General features: G+C 41.7%; 1 protein-coding gene across 1 annotated transcript in view; it reads left to right on the forward strand.

The window, feature by feature from the left end:
* LOC142217072 (multidrug resistance-associated protein 1-like) overlaps positions 1–23,140 on the forward strand; it is an 85,417-nt gene that overhangs the window by 3,529 nt on the left and 58,748 nt on the right. Inside the window, exons 2-4 of the mRNA XM_075285260.1 lie at positions 8,046–8,353; positions 13,235–13,411; positions 22,537–22,662. Coding sequence (XP_075141361.1) covers positions 8,312–8,353; positions 13,235–13,411; positions 22,537–22,662 — 345 coding nt within the window. The 5' untranslated portion in view covers positions 8,046–8,311. The remainder of the gene's footprint in view (positions 1–8,045; positions 8,354–13,234; positions 13,412–22,536; positions 22,663–23,140) is intronic.

Below are 23,140 nucleotides of genomic sequence, written 5' to 3' on the forward strand. Positions count from 1 at the left end.
CTCACATCTTGTCTATTTCTTTGTTATTGAAAACCTGATTGATCCTATTCTAGTAAATACTTTTTTTGAGACACCATATATAGTATATCCATTTTATAATGGACCTGATACTGCCATTCTCTTGGTTTTTCAGTTCCTATAATGAAGCAGAAAAGCCGGTTTTAACGTGTGAATGCAACAGCATTTTTAGTTAAATCCAAATTTATCAAGAGGAAGCATATCCTGGTGTATTGCTTGCACGGTGCTCAAGTATCAAAGAAGTTGACCTGAATATTTTGTTAGTTTTGCCTTTAAGGATGAGGCGCCACATTGTGGAAATGCAAAGTTAAAGCCAAGAATGGCTAAAAAAGTAATGGGAAATAAGAAGTTCTTATATTTTTTACCTTCTGCTCAATCCACTCCTGGCTTTGGCTCAAAAATCCGCAGCAAAACATGCAACAATAAAAGTTGCATGTCCTCAGGTGGGGCCTCCGCCTAAGTAGGGAATGGTATAGGATTAAAAAACATGTACAATTGCATGTGTTCTAGTGATCAGTCAATTTAACTGTATGAGGGCTTTTTGGTTGTGTTTACTGGCACTATCTTTGAGTAGATATTCCTCGTTGATTAAAGGGGTTGTCGGGATAAACTTTTTTTTTTTTTTTTTTATATGAGGGTGCATTCACACTGAGTATATGCACACTGATTCTGAATGTGTAACTTGTTCCAAGTCAGTGGTGTTAAAACGTATCCCATTGCTTTCTATGGGAGCCGGCATGCGTGCGCTCCCCATGCTTTCAATGTGATACGCTCATATCACATTGAAAGCAATAGGGAAAAAAGCAGCCCATTCATTTCTATGGGGAGCGTGTGTATGCCGGCTCCCATAGAACGCCATGGGATCTGTTTTACGCCACTGATTTGGAACAAGTTACACATTCAGAATCAGTGAGCGTATACTCAGTGTGAATGCACCCTGAGTCCGGAGAAGGGAAAAAAAAAAGTTCCTGACTAGAGATGAGAGAGTACTATTCGAAACAGCAGTTTCGAATAGCACGCACCCATAGGAATGAATGGACGCAGCCGGCACACGGGGTTAAGCGGCAGGTCGCCAGCCCCGTCTGCTTCCTGGTCGGCTCCATTCATTGCTATGGGTGCGTGGTATTCGAAACTGCCGTTTCGAATAGTACTCGCTCATCTCTATTCCAGACGCATGTGACCGCTGAGACAAATATTGGCTTAAGGAAACGGGACATTGCAGTGTGCCGGAGATTTCTGACTGAAAAAAAACGCCGGAGAGCGTAGGAGCCGACCTGTTCCTGTGACAGCTGGAGCCTAAAGAAGTCTTCCAGGCCTGTCATAGGAAGATTACTATTGTGGCTAGTCTATGACCAGCATCCATAGTAATGTACAGAATCTCCCATAGACTACAATACAGTTGTATTGCAGCCTATGGGACTTGCAATCAAATAACTGCAGGTTTAAGCCCCCTAGTGGGGCTAATAAAATAGTAAAGTAAAAAAATAAACAAAACTGAAAGTTTTAAATCACCCCTTTTCCTAGAATATATCTAAAAGTAGAAAATTACTTCAAATCACATACAAATTAGGTGTCCCTTTGCCTGTATCCGAAAATGCCCGTCTGCAAACTTATAAAGTCGTAGCGGGAAAAAGAATTGAAAGTGCCGCACTGCTGTTTTTTTTTTCACTGTTTTGCCTTTGATTTGAAGAAAAAGTGCTCAAAGCAATAGACATTCCCCTAAATGGTATAACTAAAAAGTACATCTTGCCCTGTAAAAAAAAAAGCCCTATGCTTCCTCGTACAGCTGAAGGGCCACCTGTCAATGTGACCTTGCAGTGGTAACAAATCTGTAACGCCCATATAGTAAATATTTTACCACATTTTTTTCCCTATTTTCCTTCTGTAAAACGTATGTGTGTCTTAGGCTTAGTTCACACGTGCGTGGAATAGCGTATTTTGGTCCTGATTTTGAACAAATTACGCTTGCCGTTACTGTCAGTTGCGGCTTCCCGCTCCGGAGTAGGTCCAAAATGAATGAGCCTAGTCCAGAGGGTGCTGCTGTGAGGCGGCCGCCAGGGCTCAATGAACCACGGAATCCGCCTGATCCGTGATTGGCAACATGCCGCTCACTGAAAAAAAAGATCGCTAGCGATCTCCATAGACCACCATGGTGAGGGGCCTGATTATGACATAGATTTCGCACCATAATCCACCCCCTCTGTGCCCGTGTGAACTATCCCTTATGGTCCGGTGTATCTCATAGTCTGAAAAATACAGTAATTGATGCTGCAAATCTGTGGCAGTTATGAACTGGCGTAGATGTCCTGTGCCGACACATGGCCTGGTTGAGAGAGAGCCTCATTTATGAGGAGGGGTGTGCCATGTCATAAATGCGGTGCACACCCACTGCCAGCTCAGGGGTTATGAAGACTGGCATTAACAGGACTTCTGCATTGATTCTATGTGTAGCTAGTCTTACAAGCAATTTAGTCATAGGACAAAATAACCTTCACTATTATATAGTTGCTGTATAAACACAGAGCAAATCAAGACTTTCTGCGTTTCAGTTTTTCTGTGCAATGAGTCATCCTGTAAAGTTCCCTGTATAACCCTGTGCTAAGATACTTAATATTATTTACTACAACTACCTTGGTCTCATGGTTAACGTCCTTATAAATCATGCAGCTGGAAAAGGAAGGTTGTGGCTATTATTGCTCCATAACTATATGTATTATCTCTTCACTTCACACAACATAAATAATAATTATTGAATAGGGATCATTAAAGGTGTGGCTGGCTCTATTAATAAACCTTGCACTCAAATGTGAATACATATAATCTGGGGAGAATTGCCTTACTCTATACAGGGCAAACACAGTTTTCAGTAATAGTCTGATGATGGGTCAGGTTAATGTAAGGTAAAACATAGGATTATTAGCCATGTTAGAAGATCTAATAAAATATAGCCAATAGCTATTTTAATGTATTTGTTGTTCCATACTTTTTTGGGTAAAAAGTGTACAGAAGGGTTGTAAGAATCGGTTAAATGGGTTGTCCCAATAACATCACATCATATCATAGAAGGATAAGGGCTCGTTCACACGTGAACAAAGGGGCGGATTTTGACAGCAGATTTCGCTTCACCGCCAGGCTTCTTTTTTCCGCTAGCGGCGGGCTGCACATGTGAACTGACCCTAAGTGTCTGATCTATAGGGATTACAGGGATCCACAAGTCCGCTGTGCAAGAGGAGTTATAGAACACATACATAACCACAGATTCATTCATTTCTATAGGAACGATTAGATAAATATAAAACACCCTTGTCACAGAAATTAATCAAATTCACATAGAGGACCCTTGTTTTCGTGATCACTGGGGATCTCATGGTCAGAGCTCTAGTGAACAAACATTTTTAAAAAAGTGAGCATTTTTGAAAATGTAGCTTTTACACTGCAGATTTTTTTTTTTCTAGCAAATCCCATCCACTTTGCTGGTAATGTAAAATGCAGTGTTTTTGCCACGGGGTTTTATACCTGGATAAGTCATCATCTTACATTTGCAGAAGTATCCATTGGCAATGGATCAAGACAACAGACTGTCACCACTAAGATGGTTAGAAACCTTTTTTAAACCTGCAAAATTTTTTCATGGTCTACAAATTTAAATATTGTTATGCTTCTTTGAAAACTCCTTTAACCCCTTACCAACATTGGCCATACTCTAAGGGTAAGTTCACACTGGGTTTTTGGTCAGGATTTTGAGGCTGTATCCACTACAAAATCCTGACCAAAAAGACTGTTCCTATTGAAATCAATAGGATCCGGTCAGTTCTTTTTTCCAGGAGCCGTTTCTTCTGGCTCCCGGAAAAAAGAAGCGACATGCTCATTCTTCAGGCCGATTTGGCTTGAAGACAATCCCTCCTCCCGACTAGGCCCATTCATTGGACCTAATCCGGAACAGAGTGCGTGACTGCATACCGATGCAATGCCTGCTCGCTTCAGGTTCCGGACAAAAAAAAAAATCACGTGTGAACTTACCCTTACTTTGCTGGGTATTTAAATGTGGCAGCACTGTTTCACCTCCCATAAAATGTAAAAAAAAAAATAAAAATAAAAAAATCTGTTGAAAGTACACTGGGCTCACAAGACACATTATGCAGCCCCATTTAAGATTTAAACAATAAAATAAGTTTTTTTTTTCAGTTTTGTATTTTTTTAAGGGGTTAACCCTTTCCCTGCCACCCACATATTCATACATCCTCCCAAAGTGACACTTTTCTAGTCGAGGGTGTATCTAAAACGTCCTTACTACTAATGCCGATATCTCAGGATCAGTTAGGGCTATGAAGATAACCTTGGATTCATTTTAAAGAAGATAATCGTATCTTTAAAATGATACCAAGAACATTGTGATGGCCCTTACATACTCAGAGCAATTCCCAATGCAGATGTAAATTCCCGACAGCGTTTTAACAGCTATCATGATGTTCTTGGTATCATTTAAAGATGAGATTCTCATCTTTAAAATGAATCCAAGGTCATCTTCCTAACATCCTGAGATAGGGCTCTAAAATGTCCCCTCAAACCCCGCCTGAGGCAGCATCTTAAGAGCTGCCAAAGAAGGAAGGAGAGGGGAAGGAGCAGAACTGCAGACTGCACAGATGACAATAAATCATTATCTGTACGTAACCTGTATGTGACCCCAGAGGGGAGGGGTAGCAAGGACTTCTGTCCATGTTATCCCCTCTCCTATCAATCACAGTGCATACTATAGTTTTTCTCTCCAATTGTCCCAAAGTGAGAAAATGTAATACCCCTCTGAGCCTAATCACATGGTTATTCTTATATAATACCCCGCTGAACATAACCAGGGATTATTGGCACAGTGAACCAGACATTTACAATTGGTCCATGTCACTGCACCAAAAGAGTTACAATAAACACTTATTCAACACGTGCACAAAGTCATCTATAAAGTTTACACTGGACCCTGTACATACCTGATCTTTCTAGAGTAAAATACGCCTCTAGCGATATCCGTTACACGATGAAACAATAGTAATAACAATTATCACTAGAGATAAATATATAAATTGCTACAATTTTTATAGGGGAATAGAGAATTCTACTCTTCTGTAAGTCCCTATGTAATTTGCATACACAATTTGTTGTGCGTATCTGTGATTTTGGCGTTTTTCACACCTGCACCTGTAAATGTACACTGCTCAAAAAAATAAAGGGAACACTTAAGCAACACAATGTAACTCCAAGCAACACTGACAATCAATTTCACATGCTGTTGTGCAAATGGAATAGACAACGGATGGCAATTATCGAGAGACACTCAATAAAGGAGGGGTCTGCAGGTGGGGACCACAGACCACATCTCAGCACCAATGCTGTCTGGCTGATGTTTTGGTCACTTTTGAATGTTGGTTGTGCTTTCACACTCGTGGTAGCATGAGACGGACTCTATAACCCACACAAGAGGCTTAGTTAATGCAGTTCATCCGGAATGGCACATCAATGTGATCTGTGGCAAGAAGGTTTGCTGTGTATGTCAACGTAGTGTCCAGAGGTTGGAGGCGCTACCAGGAGACGTGGAGGGGGTCGTAGTAGGGCAACAACCCAGCAGCAGGACAGTTACCTCCACTTTTGTGCAAGGAGGAACAGGAGGAGCACTGCCAGAGCCCTGCAAAATGACCTCCAGCAGGCCACAAATGTGCATGCGTCTGAACAAATGGTTAGAAACTGACTCCATGAGGATGGTATGAGGGCCCGGCATCCATAGATGGGGGTTGTGCTCACAGCCCAACACCGTGCAGGACGCTTGGTGTTTGCCACAGAACACCAGAATTTGCAACTTCACCACTGGCGCCCTGTGCTCTTCACAGATGAAAGCAGGTTCACACTGAGCACGTGACAGACATGACGGAGTCTGGAGACGCCGTGGAGAGAGATCTGCTGCCTTCAGCATCCTTCAGCATGACCAGTTTTTTCAGTGGGTCAGTAATGGTGTGGGTTGGCACTTCTTTGGAGGGCCGCATAGCCCTCCATGTGCTCGCCAGAGGTAGCCTGACTGCCATTAGGTACCGAGATGAGATCCTCAGACCCCTTGTGAGACCATATGCTGGTGCAGTTGTCCCTGGGTTCCTCCTAATGCAGGACAATGCCAGACCTCATCTGGCTGGAGTATGTCAGCAGTTCCTGCAAGATGAAGGCATTGAAGCTATGGACTGGCCTGCCCATTTCCCAGAACCTAATCTTATTGAGCACATCTGAGACATCATGTCTCGCTCCATCCACCAACGTCACGTTGCACCGCAGACTGTCCAGGAGTTGGCAGATGCTTTAGTCCGGGTCTGAGAGGAGATCCCTCAGGAGACCATCCGCAACCCTATCATGAGCATGCCCAGACGTTGTAGGGAGGTCATACAGGCACGTGGAGGCCACACACACTACTGAGCATTTCGACATGTTTTAAGGACGTTACATAAAAGTTGGATCAGCCTGTAGTGTATTTTTCCACTTTAATTTGGGGGGTGACTCCAAATCCAGGCCTCCATTGGCATTGATGATTTTTGTGTGATTTTATCACTTTCAACTTTGTACAGAACAAAGTATTCAAAGAATATTTCATTCATTCATTCATTCATTCATTCATTCAGATCTAGCATGTGTTATTTGAGTGTTACCTTTATTTTTTTGAGCTATGTGTGTGTGTATATGTGTGTGTATATATATATATATATATATATATATATATATATATATATATATATGAATTCTTCACATCTTGCGGTTTTAGGGAAAGTGCTTTTTTTTTTTTTTTTTTTTTTTTTTTGCAGAAAGGGATTGCTTGAGCCGACACTTCACTGGCAAATTTGATTTTATATGCAATTTTTGCTTGTCTCTGCTGCAAAGTTGCATGAAGGTGGTTGTATATATGAAATATTTGTTTTAATATATGGTATGCTGTACAATCTCAAAATACTTTGATTTTTGTATCGCAGTCACAATTTGCTATGTGCAGTACAGATTTTTAACATATTAGTGAGTCAATTACTGCTTGTTTTCTGTATCAGTGTTTTTGAGAGTCCGAGTTCTTGTTGTAGTTGATGTTTGCTGTACATATAAATTAAGTACACCTTGATCTCTTGTTTTCTATATATTTTATGTGTGAATGTAAGATTGAATAGCAGTTTTAGGTGCAAATCTAAAATAGTGTTTTTTTTCAAAAAATTATTTATCACAAAGTTGCATGAAGGTGGATGCGGCTATTGATAACCCACTGAGACACATGTAATCTTCAGGTTATCTACTTTCAAAAAGTATATAGGGTTTATGGGTTCAATTGCTTTCCACGATGTGTAATCCCTACATTTTATAGGATGATACTTTTTTAACATTTCCAGCTTCAAATCAGATTTTTGTTGCTTCCAGTTCTGGTGATTTTCTGAAGACACGTGCATGCGGGCATAGGGCTTAGTGATATGAATGAATTCTGTACATGTTGAATATATTTTTTTTTTTTTAGGAGGTGTGGTGCATATCCCTGGCAGTGAAAGTCCAGTGGAAAAAAAATCATAATAAAAAAGACATAAATTTGCTGTCTCTGTAATTGTACTGACCCTTATAATAAATTGGCTGCACAGTGAACGCCGTAAAAACAAAGCCGTTGCCTAGTTTTTCTCTAGTTACTCTTCATTCAGAATTTCCAGCTACCCAGTACATTGTAAGGAATATTATATGGTACCACTACATAGTACAATTTTTCCCACGAAAATTAGGCCCTTATCTGGTTTTGTGAACAGAAAACTAAAAGTTATAGCTTTTGGAAAGAGGGGTGTAAAACCCGAAATTCAAAAAAATGGCTGCAGTGGGAAGAGGTTAAATTCTACAGTGACTGAATGATCTGATAAACCTATAGTTGAGTGCAGTATGTAATCCTTAAGGGCTTCATGTAAACACATTCCTTGCCATGTCTTCCTGTCGTGTATGTGGAACACTGGTTCCTCTAGTGAATAGATGTATTTCTCTTGCAGGGTGTGATGGGCAGAGCCGCCTGGTTAATGGAATGAAAAGGAAACTTCATGAATGGACTTAAACAATGAAAGGAAGATCTTGGAATGTTGGAAAGTCTGAAATAGAGGCAGTGTTATAGATGATATTCGCACTGCATCAGAAAACAGTGGATTTCTTAGACCAAAACGTGTTATTTGCTAATATGGTCAATTTTTGGACTGTTTAACTAAAGCACCTTGGTTGTTCGTGGTGTTGTGGGTTCAGTCCCAGCCTACCTCCTGCCAGTATGAAGTGGCTCTGCAAACTTGATGAGTCCGAGAAATTCTGGGTAAGTTTATGTAGAGAGAATCTTTAATTTGTGAAACTTTGAATTATTGAAATTTCATCAAGTGCCAAAGATTCCAGCGGTCCCTCAGGTTACAGTGACTTCAGGATACAATATTTTCTATATACAGTGATCTTTTCTGTCCTGTTTCAACTTGAAATCTGACTCGAAGCAGTTCTGAAAAAAAAAAAATATATATATATATATATATATATATATATATATATATATATATATATATATATATATATATATATATATAATTTTTTTTTAATTTTTTTTTTTACTTTCTTTGGTTGTAGCTCTGAGGACCTGTTTAGGCCATTTAATTTTTATTGATTATGTTGTGCAGTTCTGAGGTCACTGGCTGCTGCACTCACATGATGTTCATGTAGACCAAAAGAAGTGGTGTAGTGAGTGGTCATGAAAGGATGAAGTGCATACTTTATTGGAGCAACTCTTAAAGTGTTTTGTGGCTGTAGGAACTCAAAGTGGAAGACAAGCATATACGTACATACATACAATAGCAGTTGTAGATGTAATAGATGCTGTTGATGTGACATAATCACTACAGGTAGGTATACAAAGCTGTGGCACTGGAGCTACCCACTAAGTAATGAAATCACTGTTATAAACAATATCTTGGAATATTCCTATAAACATATATTCACAGTAGAGAAGTGGATCAAAGCTTCCATAGGAATTAAAAATTACCTTTTATTATAAACCTTTAAAAATTGGGTTTTACACAATACAACACATACCAAAAGTTGAGAAATTTACTGCTTAAGGGGTTGCTAACATGACTATCTCATTTCTCATTAGCAACTAACTCCCTAAATAGCATGAATGCGGTTTTCACTCTCCATAGAAGTCTCTAACAGGGCTTTTCTGGGGCTTAAATTCAGTACCTAAATTCCCACTACTAGGAGGTTAATAGGGCTGCGTCCCTGGCCAAGTCACTGTTCAGACCTAGACTGTGTGAGCATAATTTCCGCTATTGTAAACTCATTTTTGACCCTACGTGTTTTGTCTACTCATCAGGGGTCTATTAATATTTCCCAATCTATAGTAGCAGTAATAACTGCTTTTATTGATGTGAACGGTTGAAGCGCTAACCGCCGGCAGGACCGCCGCTATTGACTCTCAGCGGTGAGTTGCCCTGTCAGACCGCCAGCGTAAAAATGTTAAACCACTCCCCCATGAGATTGGACTAGCCAATACTTGCTGTTTCCCTTGCGCTTGCGCGAAATGAAGCGCGCCTGTATTACCACCCGCCTTACTATCATTGGCGGAGCCAGGCGCTCCCTTTCCATGACTCGCGCATGCGCACTACCCGCCAGTTACGTAGTCGTATACCTCTGAAAATGTGATATATTGTGCTGTAGGTTTTTTTTTATTGTCAATTACATTACAGTCTAAAAAAAGCAAAGAAAAAGATGAAAATCTTTTTTTCTGTCACCACATTGAAAAAGAATAAGGTACAAACAGCTTTTGTAAAAAGGGATTTGTCAACCCTTTAACACGGATCATCTATGAAATAAGTCTATAATGAGTTGCCGTGTATGGATGTTTTTGTTAGTTTTCTGGTAAACCTGACCATTTTTCTTGTAATTGCGGGGAGTAGCCTCCCCTAGAGATTATCCATTGTTGGCTATTCTGAATGAGAGTGGAACTCTTCAGGAAATCTCTGTTTGCTTACATATTGTAAGTGCAATACGAAGTAGTGGTTGATTTTAGTCCACAGTAACCTAAAATAAAACAGAAGTCCCATAGTTTTAGCACATTTCGCTTAATAAATCCCCCACTATTGTCTTACCTCATTATAGTATCACTGCAACAAAGATGACCCACAACAAATCTAGAATAACCACAGTCCCAGTTTTGTATATTCATTTTTGATTCAGTTTATTAAAGGGGCCACTAACAATGATTTCATGTGGTCTTACTAATGGGATCTCAAGAATGGGGTCTCTGAATCCCCTGCATCAATAGAGAGAGAGTATACTTGTACAACCAACAATCCAGTCACAGCTTTAGGACTGGTGTAAACAGCCAAGTATAGGACTCCATCAGTCCCATAAAAGTAAATGGAGCTATCATTACATCTGTGTACTACTGCTGTATTCACACAGTGCCTCGGGGACTCATATTTTCATTTTAAGGGGTCCCAGCAATTACTTACTGTTATTCCTTTGATTAGGAAATAAGTGTTATTAGTTTAAAATCCCCTATAGCACTGGGCCCCATATTGTGGAAAAGATGTTTTTGTTTTTTTTTGTTTTTTTTTTAGCCAAAGCCAGAAGTGGATTAAGCGGAAGGGAGTAGATAATTGCCATTGCTCCAGTAGCCACTACTAGACAAACGTCTGAATCTGTACTCCAAAAGCCACACAGTGCTTCTTCACTTCGGTGCCTTGCTGTGTGCCCAAACTGCAGTATATGCCCACATGTATGACACTGATGTAACCAGGATAATGTACTTAATGCCATATCTAGGTATAAACTGCAGTTTGGACGCAGAAGGGAAGGAGTGCTATTTGGTTTTTGGAGCACAGATTTAGATGGTTTGGTTTTTGGATGCCTTGCAACTTTTGCAGAGCTCCTGAAATACCAGTAAAGTGGAACCCGCTGACATGTGACCCCATTTTGTAAGCTTTCCTCCTGAAGAAATTTTCCAGGGCTACAAGTGAGTATTTTTAACCCCCAAGTGTTTTTTTTATTTATTTTTCTGGGATGAATATGCAGCTGTAATTTCAGTGCTCAATATGTTGTGCAGGGCTTGTATCATAGACGAATGCTCCAAATGCTGTTGTGCCCAGGATACCCATTTAACAGATTTTGAAGTGTGTGTCTCTGCTGTCACAAGCTGGGTGCAACATATGCGGCACTGAAATTGCACATCTCTGGAAAAATTGCAATTTTCTCTTTTCATTATTAGCGCAATCATTTTTGGAAATTAAATTAATGCAACACTCAAGGGTTGCTACATCACTTGATAAATCCCTGGGGTGTAGGGGTGCAGTTTCCAAAGTAGGGTCACATGTCTGCAGAATCCAATTTACTGGCAATTCAGGGGCTTTGCAAAAGTGGCATGATGTCCAAAAACCAAACTGTGCTCCAAAAACCAAAATAGAGCTCATTCACTTGTGTGCCCGGCTATGGCCAAACAGCAGTTTATGTCCAAATAGCGCTCTTTCCATTTCAATCCTCCCCATGTACCCATATAGCATACCACATACGGGGTATTGCTATGTTCAGGATCAATTGTTTAACAAACTTTAACCTCTTGTGAAAATGAAAACTTTAGGTGAAGTTTTAGTAATTTTTCATTTACACATCCCAATGTACAAAAAAAAAAAAAAAATCTGTGAAATGGTTGTGAGGTCAAAATGCTCACTAGACCCTTTGATGAATTCTGTCAGGGGTGTAGTTTCCAAAATGGGGTCACTTTTGTATTCGTACTCTAGGGTCTCTGCAAATGAGACATGGCCCCTGAATACTATTCCAGCAAAATCTGCTTCTCAAACACCCAGTGTCGCTCCTTCCCTTCCGTGCACTGCTGTGTGCCCAAAAATCAGTTTACATCCACATGTGGGGTATTTCTGTGTCCCCTGGAAAAACTGTACAACAATCTATGCAATGCATTTTCTTCTTTAACCCTTTGTATATGTGTTAATTTTAGGGCTAAATGAATGCATTATTGAAAAAAAATGAAATGTCTAAATTTCACCTCCATATTGTTTTCGTTTTTGTGAAATCCTTAAAGAGTTAACAAACTTCCCAAATGCTCTTGAGGGGTGCAGTTTTCAAAATGGGGTTTCTAATATACAGGCCTTTATAATCCCATTCTGAACTGAAGTGGTCCCTACAAAATTACTTAGTGAAATTTTCTTGTAAGCCTTGTAACGTCCAAAATAAATTAAAGGCAATTAAAAGCTTATGCCAATATAAAGCAGAGATATGGTAGATAATATTTATTATTTGTTTGGTTGGTATGACTATCGGTCTCAAAAGAACATTTCACATTTTGAAAATTGCAATTTTTTTTCCAAATTTCCATCAAATTTCAGATTTTTTTTATATAAATACAAAAATATTGATCAATATTTACCACTAATTTGAAGTACAATGTGTCACGAATAAATCTCAATATCACTTGTGTAAGTTAAAGCATTAAAGTTATTGCCATGTAAAGGGACATATGTGAGTTTTGAAAAATGAGGCCTGGTACTTTTAGGCTGTGTCCTTAAGGGGTTAAGGAACAAAGTAGAGCAGATTAGTGTTTTATTTTTTTATTGGCCTTTTGTAGTATTGTTATTGTTTAATAGTCAGTGTTTGTGTAATTTTAACCATAAAACAGGAGCAAGATAATCCCAAGGAGCAATATGTCCAACAATCCTTCCTTAGGGTGCATGCACACTACGTAACGCCGGGCGTGTATGAGAGCCGTACACGCAGGCATTACGGCAGACTGCCGAACACTTCCCATTCACTTCAATGGGAGCGCTCGTAAACGCCGCTGTTACGAGCGCTCCCATTGAAGTGAATGGGAAGTGTTCGGCAGTCTGCCGTAATGCCGGCGTGTACGGCTCTCATACACGCCCGGCGTTACGTAGTGTGCATGCACCCTTAGACACTACTTTGTCATTGCTATGGTCAATGATTGACAGCTAGTAATATTGTATATACCGTACAGTGTACTCTGCAGCTACTTGCATTTCTGGAGCAGGAGGTGTTTTTTATTTCTTTTCACATCCCCTGAGACATTGCAGCACTTTGTAGTAGTTGTACTCCAGTGTGATCCATTTGTAATGCATGAGAATAAACCATTGTTATCGCCATTCACAGTTTGATCTAAAACATTGGTTGGTTCTTTTGGCAGGATGTGAACCAGACATGGCACACAGATAATCCAGACTTCTCCTGGTGTTTTCATTCCACCGTTCTTTACTGGATACCTTGTTTTTACCTATTTGCTGCTTCGCCTTTTTACATATTCTACCTAAGACGACATGGCCGTGGCTACATCAGGTTGTCTCTACTCAGCAAAGCAAAAACGGTAAGCTTTCTGACATGTATGTTACTGTACATAGTACTGTGTTTACCGTTACTGACACATATGAACATTAGAGCGTTGGCAAATCAACGCTGGTTCTGCAGCAGGCTCATCTTTCTTAGTTGGGAGAGCTGGCAGCTTGCGTTTGTGGGAGCTGACTTTCTCATAGGAATGCATTGACCAGCGTTGATTGGCCAGTGTACAGCATTCAGTCAATCAACGCTGGTTCTGCCGGAGGCTCGTCTGTGAGGAGGTGGAGTCTAAGATCGGGCCACAGCAGTGTCCATTGTGGTTCGATATTAGACTCCGCCTCCTCAAAGACAAGCCTCCGGCAGAACCAGCGTTGATTTGCCGAATGCTGTACACTGACCAATCAACGCTGGTCAATGCATTCCTATGACAAAAAAGTAAGCTCCCTCGTAACAGCAAGCTGCCAGCTCTCCCGACTAGCAAGGAGGAGCCTGCTGCAGAACCAGCGTTGATAAGTCGTAGGCTCGTCTTTGCTAGTTGGGAGAGCTGGCAGCTTGCGGTTACGAGGGAGATTACTTTTTATCAGTGCAACTGCAAGCGCTGTGCAGTTAAAGCACACGGACCCCATAGACTATAATGGGGTCCATGTGCTTTAACTGAACAGTGCTCCTCCTAAACACTCTGTTCCTGCTACTCGTGGACTTGGTGACTCTCCTTTTAGTCGAATAGTGGTTTCTCCTGAAATGAGCATTTTTTCCTATAGACTATAATGGGGTTCGATATTCGATCGAGTAGTTGAATATTGAGGCTGTACACGAAACGAATATCGAATCTCGAATATTTCACTACTCGCTCATCTCTACTGAACATATGTTAAGTTATTATGAGTGTTTGCATATAGTTTTGAAATACTCCAAAAATGGGGTGAGGCTAAAACATATTCATAAATGCAGCAGTTGCCTGTATCTACACTCTGTTTGCCACATTTTTACACTGCTACTTCTTTTGCCTCAGTTTTGCAATAATCGCAAGACACTTGCCACAAAACCAGCCCCTGTGAATTCAACCCTAAATATCCCAGTATACCTAGCTAAGTCCCCTTTAAGGCTGAGGTCCCACGTAGCAAATGCACCAGAAACACATTTAGTTTTTTTCCCACAGTGTTTTTCATTGTGTTTTTGCTGAGTTATTTCTTTTTTTTTTATTAAATCTATGGTGAAACTCTTGTGTTCTGGCAGGAAAAATTGGCAAGCTGCGTTTTTGAAAACACAGCTTTTCCGCAGTTGTTTTTTCTGCAATGTATGAATAAGATTAACAAGAATATCATTCACTTTGCGTGTATTGTAAAATGCAGCATTTTTTTCCACTGTGTTTCCACAGAAGCCAAAAACAGTGTTTCGGCACGGTGGGCCCTTAGGCAAGTGGCCACATTGGCAAAAGGCTGCTATTTACAGTACTGTCAAAGTGAATGAGATTCTGGCCCATGTACACATTGTGGGAAAAAAAACAATGCAGAAGAGTTGCATTTTCAAAAATGCATGTGTTTGGGCAAATTACAGCATAACAATTTTACCTGTGGAAATTCTTGTGTATTCCCTATAGATTTAATAAAGGGAAAAAAACTGCATAGAAAAGTGCAGCAAAAATACATTGAGACCGGGGTCCCACATGGCATAAACACTGCGATTTGCCTGTGACGGAAATACGGCTGGAAAAATCGCAGCATTTTACATTCAGGGCAAAGTGGATGGGATTCACTTTGCAATAAAACCTGTGCTGCGGACATACCGGAACAGTTTTTTGGAAATCACAGCATGTCAATTATACCTACAGAAATACCAGTTTCTCCATATGTATAACTGAAACAGAAAGTCCTCAGAGGAAACCTCTGCGAACTTTCTGTCTAAAGTGTGGCGAGAAGAGCCGTGATGCATTGCCGCCGTGGTTTTTCCCACAGCCGTTTTTTGTTGTGGAATGCCACATTGGGCCTTAGCCAACCATTATCTCTCTTGCCCCATACACACGGTTGTGTATTTTCACAGTTCGATATATAGGGACATAATCAAAACTCAGGACAGGTCTTGTTCCTGTCCGGTTTGTGGCACATGTATGTTTTACATGTGCCTCCTATGGAATTCATTCGCGGCCAGTGACACACACATCGTGTGCATACCACCTTATGCTAAAAACCCACATTGCAGAAAATCAGCTTGTTGCAGATTTTGCTGCATTTTTTGAGCCACACCTGGCTTTGGCTTAAAAAGGAGTAGAGATGAGCGAACAGAGAAATATTCGATATTCGTTTCGAATAGCCCCTCAATATTCGACTATTCGAACAAATATCGAACCCCATTATAGTCTATGGGGAAAAACCCGTTCGTTTCAGGGGATCCCACAATTCGACTCGGAGGGTCACCAAGTCCACTATGACACCCCAGGAAATGATGACAACACCTCTGCAATGCAACTGGGACAGCAGGGGAAGCATGTCTGGGGGCATCTAACAAGCCCAAGTCACAGTTTTACCCCACCATTACAGCCTAGCAACTCAAAAAACCTCTATGAAAGTGGGAAAATACCTGGAAATCATCTTTCCTCCCCAATTGTATGGACAGAAACCCAAATTTTACACTAAAGAAACATTACCAAGCACCCCTTTAAATCACGTTGCCCATGACAACCACAGATGGAATAGGCAATGGGAAATCCAACAGTACCCACCCGGAACGTGTGTGTGTGGTAAGATCTTCCAAAATTCACTTTTATGGCCCTTAATGTGAGCCCTTCCAAATTAAGTTAGAGGCCCTTAAGCTGAGTTACCAGCAGAGATTGAGGCCCTTTAACTTAGTTCAGCCTTGCAACAGCAGAGTTTTTTGCCCTTTGGATGAGTTGACCCTTGCACCAGAAGAGTGTTAGCCCCTAAAACGGTTCTAAAACCATCACTCTCTTGTTGGATTGATGCAGTGGATTGGACTGAGGACTCAGACATTGACCTTGATTTTGATTGGGAAATTTATAACATTTTGGCATCAAGTCCTGGGCGTAACTTTTATTTAGAGGACCGCAAAGGTGGAGAATTGGCTGCAACCACTACTACCGGTAATGGTCCTCTAATATGGGACTCTACATTACCTGTACAGGGTTCTGATCAGGTGTTAATAGTCCAAACAACATGCTCCAGTCCTTTAGATGTAGATCAGAAACCACTTTCCCTTCCGACACCAGATTTAACCAAGCATCATCATCATCATCATTATCATCATCATCCTGTTGAGATGGAACCACTAAAGGAAACCTTGCCTTCCAAGACATGTTCTGGAACTGTGACTGAGCCAAATCTAAACACACAGTCCTTTGGAACTGAAAAAAATTCACCAGCTGTGTTTTTGACCCTTGGGGTGAGTTGAGCCTTGCACCAGCACGTTTTTGGCTCTTGAGGTGAGTTAAGCCTTGCACCAGCACGTGTCTCAATCACGGCACACTGGCTGAATGTAGTTGAGGCTGGGACCGGATCACAAACTGTGGCGGCCTGCCTTGTCTCCCCACCCAATATTCCTGGCAGGAGTGCTGAAACACCACCCTCCTCTTCCTCCTCCGCTGTTAAATCGATCCCAGCTACGAGCTGGAAACCCTGCAACACTGGTGTGGGGAGATGTCAGCAGGCCGTGCAGAAGCTCATCAGCTTGGGGGACAGACAACACACTGCCTCTGAGGTGAGGGATGCCATCCTTGATGATATGGCAATGTGGTTTTCGCCGCTGCACCTGGGCCCAGGCATTTTTTTTTGTGCGATAATGGCCAGAACCTGGTAGCGGCACTGGAGCTTGCTAGCCTCCAACACTTTCCATGCCTGGTCCACGTTTTCAACTTATTGGTATTTAAAAACATACCCCAATTTACACGAGCTACTGGTTAAAGTGCGGCGCTTGTGCGCCCACTTTGGCAAGTCTACAGTAGCTGCTGCTAGCCTCAATACACTCCAGCAACACCTACATCTGCCTGAAGCATCGGCTGTTGTGCGAGGTCACCACGAGGTCACGCTGATGCCTAGATACCATATGTTGAGCAGGGTGTGTGAGCAGCAGAGACCTTTGATGGAGTTCCATCTCCAAAACCCAAGGGTTCATCAAGGGTTCATGTTGGCAGACTTATACGAGATCTTGCGTGTCTTTGAGGAGTCCACCAAGAGGGTCAGCTGTGACAATGCATTAGTGAGTGTAACAATACCGCTCTTGTGTGTGATGAAAGAATCTTTCATCGCCATCAGGAATAACACATTGTACAGTGAGGAGTCAGGCATAGGAGCAGAACCATCCCAGCAGAATAGTCAGTGCACATTCCTGTCCGCTTCACAGCGTATATTCATGGAGGAAGAGGAGGAAGAGGATGACGACGACGAAGTGGCAGATGATCTCATTGTTACACAGGAGGCTAGCGGCACCCCTGGCCAAACTATCGCCACTGAGGGGCCTAGTGTCACCAGGAGGGACAAGTATAGGCGTGTGTTGTGGCAGTACCTGGCCGACCACAGCCCTGTCCTCTCCGATCCCTCAGCGCCCTACACTTAGTGGGTCTCCAAGTTGGATTTGTGGCTGGAACTTGCACTATATGCCTTGGCGGTCCTTTCCTGCCCTGTCACCAGCATGCTATCGGAAAGGGTCTTCAGCGCACCCGGTGGCATCATCACAGATAAGCACAGCTGGCTGTTAGCTGACCGGCTGACTTTCATGAAAATGAACAGCCAATGGATAGACCCATCATTTTCATGTCCACCAGTGTTAAGCACCCCGACATTAAGTTTCATGTGTGTGCTCACCCTCTACAATTCCTCCTCCTCCTCCTCATACTCCTCCACCATCAGCGTTGCACAATTCTGCTCCTACTAGGCTCAATCCACCCTGATTCCCCCCAACTCTGCTGGTTAGAAGCTCATTAGAAGTCATGCCAAGTAACACACTGGCACACATGGCTGACTTCATGTTGGATTGCTTTTCAAGAGACAAAGGCATAGTTCACGTCATGGAGAGCAAACAATACTGGATTTTTTCAATCCTCGACCCCCGTTATAAGTAAAATATCTCGTCCTTTGTTCTGGTAGGGGAAAGGAAAAAAATCGCAAAAATGATATGTAGATATGGAGGCAAGCTAAGCAGGAAAAAAGGTGGCTAGAGGTAGAGGCATGTCCAGAGGCACAGCTGCTTCACAGAAGCCAGGCCTGAGGCAGCAAGGCCCAAGATGTCCCCTCTTCTAGCCACCCAAGAGAAACTCCCCCATCGAGGCCACGTTCCTCGATGGTGTTGAGATTTTTCAATGTATAAACGGAGGACAAATTTAGTGCGGTTTGCACACTTTGCAAGTCTAAACTGAGTAGGGGCTCTGAAAAGAACAACCTTACCACCTCTTGTGTGTGCTGTCGTTTGGAAGGCAAGCCCTGGGCTCAGTGGGATAGAGCAAAGGCAGGACAATCGTCGCCCGGTGTTGCCGACACTGCCTTTTCGACTTTTTACAGTGCAGGTGCTACAGTCCAGACTGGACACCTCCACATCTGTCTGACACTTTGGGGAAAGCCTACACCTGCGCTGCAACCTCGAACACACCTGCGACCTGCAAGTGCTTCAGCACTGGGGATTGAGCGTATATAGCCTGACTGAATTGCTGTGTATCTCAGTTAGCTTTTGGGGGGTACAGCCTTAAAAACTGGATTGAGCTTATATGGACTGTCTGATTTGATGTGTATCCCACTCTGGCGTTTGAGGGTAGACACCATGGAAAGCTGGGTTGAGTGTATATAGCCGAACTTAATTGTTCTGTATCCCTGTTAGATTTTGGGGGGACACTCCGTGTAAAGCTTGCTTGAGCATACATAGCCGGACTAATGCTGGGTATCCCACTTTGGCGTTTGGGGGACACACCGTGCAAAGCTGGATTGAGCATACATCGACTCCTCTCCCTGCAGTATAGCTCTGAAAAGAGCTGTTGTTCTTCTTCAGTTTTTCCCTGCCTAGATGAAGCTAATACCTATCTAGCCCTCATCAGCACGACTGTCCCTACGTCTCCAAGCCACAAAATGAAACGAAGATGGCGGCCGCTATTCTTATAAACCAGGGGTCACATGTTCTCGGCATCCAATGGGTTTTTTTCAATTTTTTTTTCAATGCCTACGATGTTGTAGTTCCTGTCCCACCTTCCCTGCACAGTTATTGGTGCAAAAAACGCGCCAGGGAAGGTGGGAGGGGATACAAATTTTTACGCGCTTGCGATTGGAATCGAATACCTCGAACAGCCTGATATTCGATCGAATACCAATTCATCTCTAAAAAGCAGTGTTTCCATAACATGCGGCCTTAGTCCTAAATGGGTTTTCTGGGCCACTGTTATTGATGACTTATTCTTATATAGATCATTGTCCAATGAAGGCTAAAAAAAATCCTCCTTAAGTGGAATCTGTCTTGGTTTGTGTCTTTTGCCACATAGAGTAATGCAGTAGACTGCTCTATTCCTAGCAGTATAACTGTATAGCATTCGGCCAATCAATGCTGGTTCTGCATTGAACTTTTCCATTCGGATAGCGAGTGGTACTCGATCGAGTACTAGTATTTCGAATACCGTAGTATTCGATCGAATACCTACTCGCTCATCTCCACTTACTGTATGATCACTTCTGCTTCACCATCCAAGCCTCATCTACAACTGGGGGAATCTCACCAGTGAACCCGCCTTACACTTTGAGAAGCACTTGCACACAGTATAGTATGGCTTCTGGTCAGTGCCCCACTGGCTGTTTTATTTTTTTATTGCTGCACAATAAAAAAGGCCCATAAAATTGCTCAAACAATGAAGATACCAGGAACTGTAAAGGACAAAATCTCCTTCACATAATAATAGAACATTCTCTCTTGGACACAATGTACAAATGTGTTTACATGTGGAGTGAGCAGCTGCAGGTATCCCATAGGGAATGATACCAATCTGCAACACTCTAGCTTGGGGAATAGCATGACAGAAGCTCATCTATACTAAGACACTGATGTGCCCAAATTTACTATATGGTAAACAATAATCACCATTTTCATCCCAACCTGAATGGAGCAAGAAAAGTGACCACTAAACACCTGACACACCTAGTGCTAAAATTGGGAAGACATTTTAGGGGGAACTCTGGAATAATTAACACCCCCCCCACTCAACCCTTCCCCCCCGAAGACCCTGACAAACCTCCCCCCCCCACACACACATATACACTATTATTATGCCCCATAATGGTCCCTGCACACAGTATTATGTCCCATAGTGGCCCCTGCACACAGTATTATGCCCCATAGTGGCCCCTGCACACAGTATTATGCCCCATAGTGGCCCCTGCACACAGTATTATGCCCCATTGTGGACCACCCATGTACAATTATTATACTCTGGGGGGGGGGGGGGGGTTATGAAAAAAAAAAAAAAAAAACTATATAAACTTTATCACTGTGATTATATTGACCAGCAGAATATAGGAAACATCATTTAGGCATCGCCATATCTAAAAAGTGTGTGACTAGTAAAATTTTAAATATTTGTTCTCTACAGTGAATACCATAGCAGTGAATGCTTAAAGGGGTTTTCCCATATCTCTCAGTAGTTTGCCCGCTGTCTATTCTTCTCTCTCCCTCTATTCTTCTACAAGCTGGGGAGAGTCCGCTTTGACAGTTTGATGGACAGGACACTATGAAGTATCTCACTAGATAGAGACATTGTCTTTATCATGACAGATTATCTATTACAATTACTGGAAACCTATAATAATGCAGATCAAATAATGTGCACTGTAAATGTTTATTAAATTACACAGGTTTGGAGAGAGAAAAAACGTACACGCTCCCAGGGATGACAAGGATTATCTTTCTGTTTATATTTAGAGATAACACAGACTGAGTTTTTATTAGAGAAGCTGCAATTAATTGACCTGATAGTCCTGACCATAGAACAGTGAGTGGACTCAGCCCTACCGGAGAGCAGTGACTTATCCCTCCAACCTGTTTTTTATCAGTTACAGGTTGGGTGCTTTGACAGCGCTGTGTGAACAATGGGAGGAATAATTTCACATAACAGACAAATGAAGCACCATTGCTAAGCAATATATTTAGGAAAACTCTTGAATTTACATAAGCTAGCTGTATAGATGGCATCTGTTAGATGGGACTACCCCTTTAAATCACCGTTTTAATAATTGCCTAAATTTGCTAATTCTGCATGGATTCCCTGCATGGAATAGCATTCTCGTAACATTGTGTGTTCCGAGTATTTTTACTCACCCATGAATAATGGTTCTTTTCTAGACCTAGACATTTTCAGAGTCACTGGTTGTTTTTTTTTCACAACATGCAAAGAGGATAAGAGAGTGCTAAATGTCTTCAGTTCGCTAAGTACTGTACAATATAAAATGTTATTTGAAAACGTTGACCTTGCTGTGACCTTTATTGGTGGCACTTATCCCAAATCTACTGATTTTTGGAACATGTAGGAGTGAAGACAAATCCTATTTCAATGGGACATCGCTGCAGTTCCTACACTCGCTGCTACAGTTTGTAGAGCGAGTGGGCAGTGCAGGCTCGTGGTATATATAACCTGCAGATCTATAGAATAGGCCATCAATACTACAAACTGGATAACCCTTTTAATGACTAAATCTGTGGTGTACAAAAAGTATGTAGGCTCTTTATATGTAGATACTGTACTATCATGGTATTAAAAAAAAAACTGATAAGACTGGGTTTACATCTGCGCCTTGTGTCTGTCCGGCGCAGATCCATCTATAATCACCAGATGAAAATTTATGGAAATCCCAACTTTTTCTTATTGCGATTTCATTTTATAGAACAGACATCCAATAGACACCTGATGGTTCGATTATTGTAAATGGTGTCCCTTGGGCTCTCTTGGTGTTTGTTATATTTGCTGTCTGTTGGTCCATCTTTCTGGTCCTCCGATGGGCCAGAGAAGCGAACAGGCATCATTGTTGTCAACTAAGCATAAGACAGTGTTAGTAAACCTGCGTGACTTACAGAAATGAATTTATTGATCCCGTGTTGTTGTGGAAATGTATTGTCTCATACTAACAATTCTCCTTTTCAGTATAATACTTAATTGTTGGATTTCTTTTTTTCTCATTGCAGTGTCTTTCTGCTCTGTTGGCCCTTATCTGTTATACAGAACTTTTCTACACGGTGTGGAACATGACACATGGCGTTGCTGAACCTCCGGCTCTCCTTATTAGTCCGCTTATAGGTGGTGCTGCTATGGTAATGAAAACGATTGGTGTGATGAATGATCTGCACCGATTCATGTTACAAGTCAACTTTAATATAACAGCCATTAACTACAATTATATAAATAAAGTGTCCTCAGAAAGTGCCCCAAGTTTTACTTTTTACTATATGTATTTCAAAAATTTGGATATTTACCAGCTCTCATACTGATTATAATAGGCTGACACTTTCTGCTCTTTAGAGATCACTTCTTACTAGTCATTGAGTTGCCATCTGATGAGGAATAACAGTGACTTGTATCACTTCTATTATGTAGCCAGTGTGACCTCTGCACCAGTCATAGAGCATGCCTACAACAGCCCTCCATAGAAGTCAATCTAGATTACAGGTTTCTATAGTCGTAGTCTCTATAGTTTCATTTTCTTTCTTCCCTGGGAACACACTTAGCAGTCATTTCTGGTATATCAGGAAGGGAATTCTCTCCTATGTAGCTGCAATAGAACTACCATTA

This window comes from Leptodactylus fuscus, chromosome 8 (assembly GCF_031893055.1).
Source record: "Leptodactylus fuscus isolate aLepFus1 chromosome 8, aLepFus1.hap2, whole genome shotgun sequence".
Classification (NCBI taxonomy): Eukaryota; Metazoa; Chordata; class Amphibia; order Anura; family Leptodactylidae; genus Leptodactylus; species Leptodactylus fuscus.